General features: G+C 38.5%; 1 protein-coding gene across 1 annotated transcript in view; it reads right to left on the reverse strand.

Annotated features, from left to right (window-relative positions):
- The window catches only part of PRKCA (protein kinase C alpha), a gene marked incomplete at its 5' end in the record, with an annotated part of 146,259 nt that overhangs the window by 27,999 nt on the left and 113,460 nt on the right, over nt 1-4,800 (reverse strand). The window contains one exon of the mRNA XM_017740749.1: nt 4,668-4,697. Within this exon, the coding sequence (XP_017596238.1) occupies nt 4,668-4,697 (30 nt within the window). The remainder of the gene's footprint in view (nt 1-4,667; nt 4,698-4,800) is intronic.

Here is a 4,800-nt window from a genome sequence, read left to right on the forward strand (position 1 = left end):
TGTCTCCTTGCCATGACTTAATCCCTCTAAAAATGATAACAAAGTCCCTGCTTCACACATTGCAACCAGCAGTTCTTTGCTCTTCAGATGTCCCTGTGTGATGGAATCAGCCATCTCACACTGCCACACCTTGAGCCAAGGTTTCTGCTCCTAATTCTTAAATTAACCCAAAGCCAGGGCAGGTAACACTCTGCATATCACTTACAAAAACGGCAAAATGGATGGTGAGAAGTGAGGAAGGAAGAGCCTGAACAGTAAAATTCCAGCTTCACTGCTTCGGCCCAGGGGGCTGCGGTTTGAAATTAATGCTCAGTTCTGCCTGCGCTACCTGGACCCTGCACAAGAAGCATCAGAGTAGCTCAGATCTCAGACAAACCATAGAAGATGTCACTGACAGAAACAGCAAAGCTGATACTAAGGATGGAAAGACTGAAATAATAATGGTTTATCCAAGTCTCAAGGAAGGACCCATTCAGGTTTCCAGTCATGTACACAAAAAGTGGGGACTTTGATCAGTGTGTTGAGCCATTAGCAAGCCTTTAATAAAGCCAATAAATCCAATAAATTTCAAGTCAAAATCTGGACAAAAAGCCCTCCCATTCAGTGAAATGTTCTCTGTCATTGTGGCAGCTTGTTTGTTCCATTATTGCATTTCCATTTCCATGTAATTATAGATGCTACGATAGACTATCAATTTCCTAGTTTCTACAACTTAGTTACCAGGATGTTGAGAATTTGAAACGAGGAGAGTCCATTTCTAAGCCCCAGCAAGACCTAATGCTTCACTAGACAGAGGTCCAATCTTAATGCCATAACCTAGGGCCAGCTTACAATTCATCAGCAGAGTTTTGTTGGAAACCAGGGAGGTGCCCTGTACCAGGGACACCATCAAGGATTCATGAGGTTCACACATGGATTTCAGTCATTCCTTGGTGACTTTACACTGCAGCAACACTTCCCTGCAGCAAGGGGAACAGTGAAGAGATGTAAATAAGCAAAAACTGATCATCAGCACTCTCAGATTCATTTTCGTGACGGAAATGTCACAATGGCAAACTATGATGTAATTAGTAAAAAATGTAATATATAAAAAAGAAAATGCATTTTTCTTTCAATGGCTAAAATAGTTATTGAGAAAAGAGCTGGGAAAAAATTCATATCATTCCCATTGCTAGCAAAAAGGCATCAAGGCAAATGGGATGTTTCATAAAGATGTAAATGAGGTGGGTGATAAAACTCTTCCTGGGAGTAAAATACCAACTACTTTATGTCTTTAGTTTGCTTTTCCCTTCATTTCCTCTCCTCCTCCTCTTAAAATTATTTAATATTTACCCTGTTAATGACTAACAGTAAATTTATTTGGAAGATTTTCCTGAAACAAATATTTGTGCTGTATATGGAAAGGATTAAAAATGCCTTTTGCAGAAAGCTTGTCCAAGGACACGGGAACCCCACTCCTGAAGCCACCAAAGTGTTGGGCCAAGCAATCCCAAGGTGAGCAGAGCAGTACTTGTTTTTACACCTGAAATTATAAAATATTTTAATTAGAGGAAAAATTATCATCAGTGCCAATTATAAAACTTGAATAAAGGGCTGTGTGCAAAATGTTATACTGAATTTTACTGAAAAAATGGTTTAATTTAACGGGTTTGTATCTTTCTAAATATATATACACACAAACAATGTGGATGATTTCCTTCTTTTCAGACCTTTTGCTGGAGCCAGCTCAGCTCTGGGAGCTTTTCCCTGTTCTTTGGTGACCTCTTGTGGTTTCTCACTCTGAGGAGGAATTATTTTCTCAAGCACAACTTTATTTAGGATAAAGGGAAAAAAGGGAATCTGAAAGGACAAGACAACAGTTTAATATATTCTGGAGCATCTCAACAGACCTTTTGTGGGGTTTATAACAACATTCCCTATTCAATTATTTTTCTTTTTTTTGTTTTGCTGCATAGACGTTAGAACTGTATGAAGAACCTGAACACATGATTTCTACAATATTCCCAAATGTGCCAAGCACAGGGTGAAGGTAAACTATACTCCCTAGAAAATGGAGACAGCAAAGTCAAATTACTATGAAAGACATTGGACATCTGTCCTCAGGAGTTTCAGGGGATATTGCCCTGGACAATGATGTCTGTCTGTGAGCTGTGAAATCCAGAGAGGGAAGAGTTTCCAGTTCCCCATTTGGCACTGTCAACATGTTTAATCTGTTTAATAATCCTGCGGCCACCTGAGTCCACTTTGTTTTCTGCCTTTATTGCCAAACACTCCCTCCCCTGCAACAGAGCAGTGCCTAACGAGATGAAATGTAATTAAAGAGGCTGCCTAGGAATAATATTCAAGAATTCTTGCAGAAGAATTTATTACCACTACCCACTCCCGTGGGTAGTGGTAATAAAAATCCCCAAAAGCAAATAGGATGCTACAACAGCGAATCCCTAAGTGCCAAAAGAAGAACTGCTTTTCTATATGCTCCTTCATTCTTTAATTATGCAAATTACTGCTAGTTTTCAATAATAAAAAAATCTAGAGTGTGGAATTTGCTTTCAAGCCTAAAACTCATTTTGATAAAGGAAAAAAAAATTCTGTTCTAAAAGAATTTTTAAGGACTTCAGTTCTCCCTGATCTTAGAGCAAATCCCTGCAATCAAACCCCGCCAGCCGCGCAAAGCTGCAGACCATGACTGATTTTAAAACCTTGGGATTCTGTATCCAATTCTTAATGCGCTCTGAATGATTTCTCTCTCTCTCTCTCACACACACACATACACATAGATGAAGGTGTTTTCTGCATGACGCTGAGAAATAATCTATTTAAATACACACTTTGCAGTGGGAAAAAAGCAGGATAGGTGTGTGACCTATCCCGGTGTCTGATTATTCCATAAGCAAGTATTCACAACATCTCCCAACTGCTATGATAAATTAATTTTTGTACATTTACTGGTTTCTAGCTCAGAATTGTTGGGTTATCCTCAGGAATGCAGCTCTTCCTCCTTCACTTTCTCCTGCTGCTTCCTTTCAGTTCCAATCCTGCAAACTTGGGCATAAAACCTCCCCAGCAGCTCTACATGAAGTGATTCCCCACAGGTCATTCCCAAAGACACACTCCCGGCACAGGGATCTCCTGGATCCTCCCAGGAATGCTCCTGAGCTGAGCTCAGGGCTCACTGTCACTGCCAGCAGCAGGGGAATGAGGATTTGTAGTGATTTAGTGAGAAAACACAGATGATAAACAAGGAAGCATTTTTTCCATGAAAACCCCTGAATTCCAGAGTGTCCCCATAGAAACAGAGTGCCAGCTTTCTCCGTTGGAATTCATGTTTATAATCCACCAGGACTAAACATGAATTTTGCCTGTGAAGCAGCAGCTGTGGGAAATTCTTCAGTACTTTTTCTGGGTGCACTCCTGTGGTGGAAACGTGAATTAACCAAGGACTTTTGTCAGCTTGTATCAGTGCTCTTCAAGGTCTGGATTTTACAATGAGGTGACAAAATTTCCTATTTATTCCAGATGCATTTTGTCAGGGTGACTTTTGCTCTTGTTTAAAAATGAGACAAGTTTCACCAATGAAACCACCATATGATTTTATTTTAAAATATGAAGAGGTGTAAAGGATTGAGGAAGGGCAGTTCTCTTCTGTACACGCTTTTCTGAGACACAGAATCAAAGTTAAGAAAAAGTAAATAATGTGATCTTTCTGGTTCAGTGTTAGAACATTTGTTAAAATCATGCATTGATAATATAAACCACTCTTAAAAAAAAACATTTGTTTTTTTAATTAAAGTATTTTAAGCCTTGAGTGATAATGTAAAGTGCTCCAGGTCAACTTCAGTTGTAAAAATACTATTTGAAGATGATAATGGCTCCAATAATCTTAAGAGTCTTAGAACAATTTAAAACAAAGGAGCTTCAAATTTTAATTTAAATTGTAACTTAGCCAATGTATGAAACTGAAAGTGTGGTTTGTGCCAGTGGCCTTTGCCCTAATAAAGCAAGATCATTTGTTAGAGATACATGCAAATATAAACAAAACACATGTATGTGCTCAATGCTGAGGTGTAACTTTTATGGGAGTAACTCAGTGATGTGGGAAGTAGTGAAAGGAGCAAAATGAGAAATAAACAGGTGAATTGGTACTTCAGGTATCAGAGCATCTGTGCACATGGGTAATATCTCTTACAATATAGCATACTCCAAATAACATTCAGGAAGAGATGCACTATGTTCAATCATAAAACATGCATGCTCTATTACCTAAATTTATCTATTTAAAAATACAGTGACCACGAGCATTATTTTATCTGTGAAAGTCACTTAAGGTTCCATGAATGTCTTTCAAATTAAAGATGCACCTTTTTCCATTTTCCACGAGAAGGTGGCACTCATTTAAGTAATTCCCTCAAAGAGAAAGGCATGTTGCATCTGCTCAGGTTTGATCACTCATTTTTTTTTGTAGTAAAATTCTAATCTGGGGATCACTTTATGACAAATTGTGGAAAATTCGTACTTCAATTCTTATTTTTTTTTATCCATTAGAAAAGCTTGAAGTGGGAAAAAAACAAGTGCATCCTTAAAAGATGGTGAGAATGAAATTAAACTTAATAAACTTCAGATGCTGGTAAAGGGAGTTGTGTGTAGGAGAACACCAAGGAGAAAACTACCTTGAAGAAGTGGATATTTACATGACAGTCCTGGAAGAGACAGGAAAGGGAGAAACACTGCATGGTTAGTAACGGGCTGGCTCAGCACAGCAACCACAATTAGTAGCAGAATAAAAAAATACAGACACAGCAG

The sequence above is a fragment of the Corvus brachyrhynchos genome, unplaced genomic scaffold, assembly GCF_000691975.1.
Source record: "Corvus brachyrhynchos isolate BGI_N302 unplaced genomic scaffold, ASM69197v1 scaffold218, whole genome shotgun sequence".
In the NCBI taxonomy this organism is placed as follows: Eukaryota; Metazoa; Chordata; class Aves; order Passeriformes; family Corvidae; genus Corvus; species Corvus brachyrhynchos.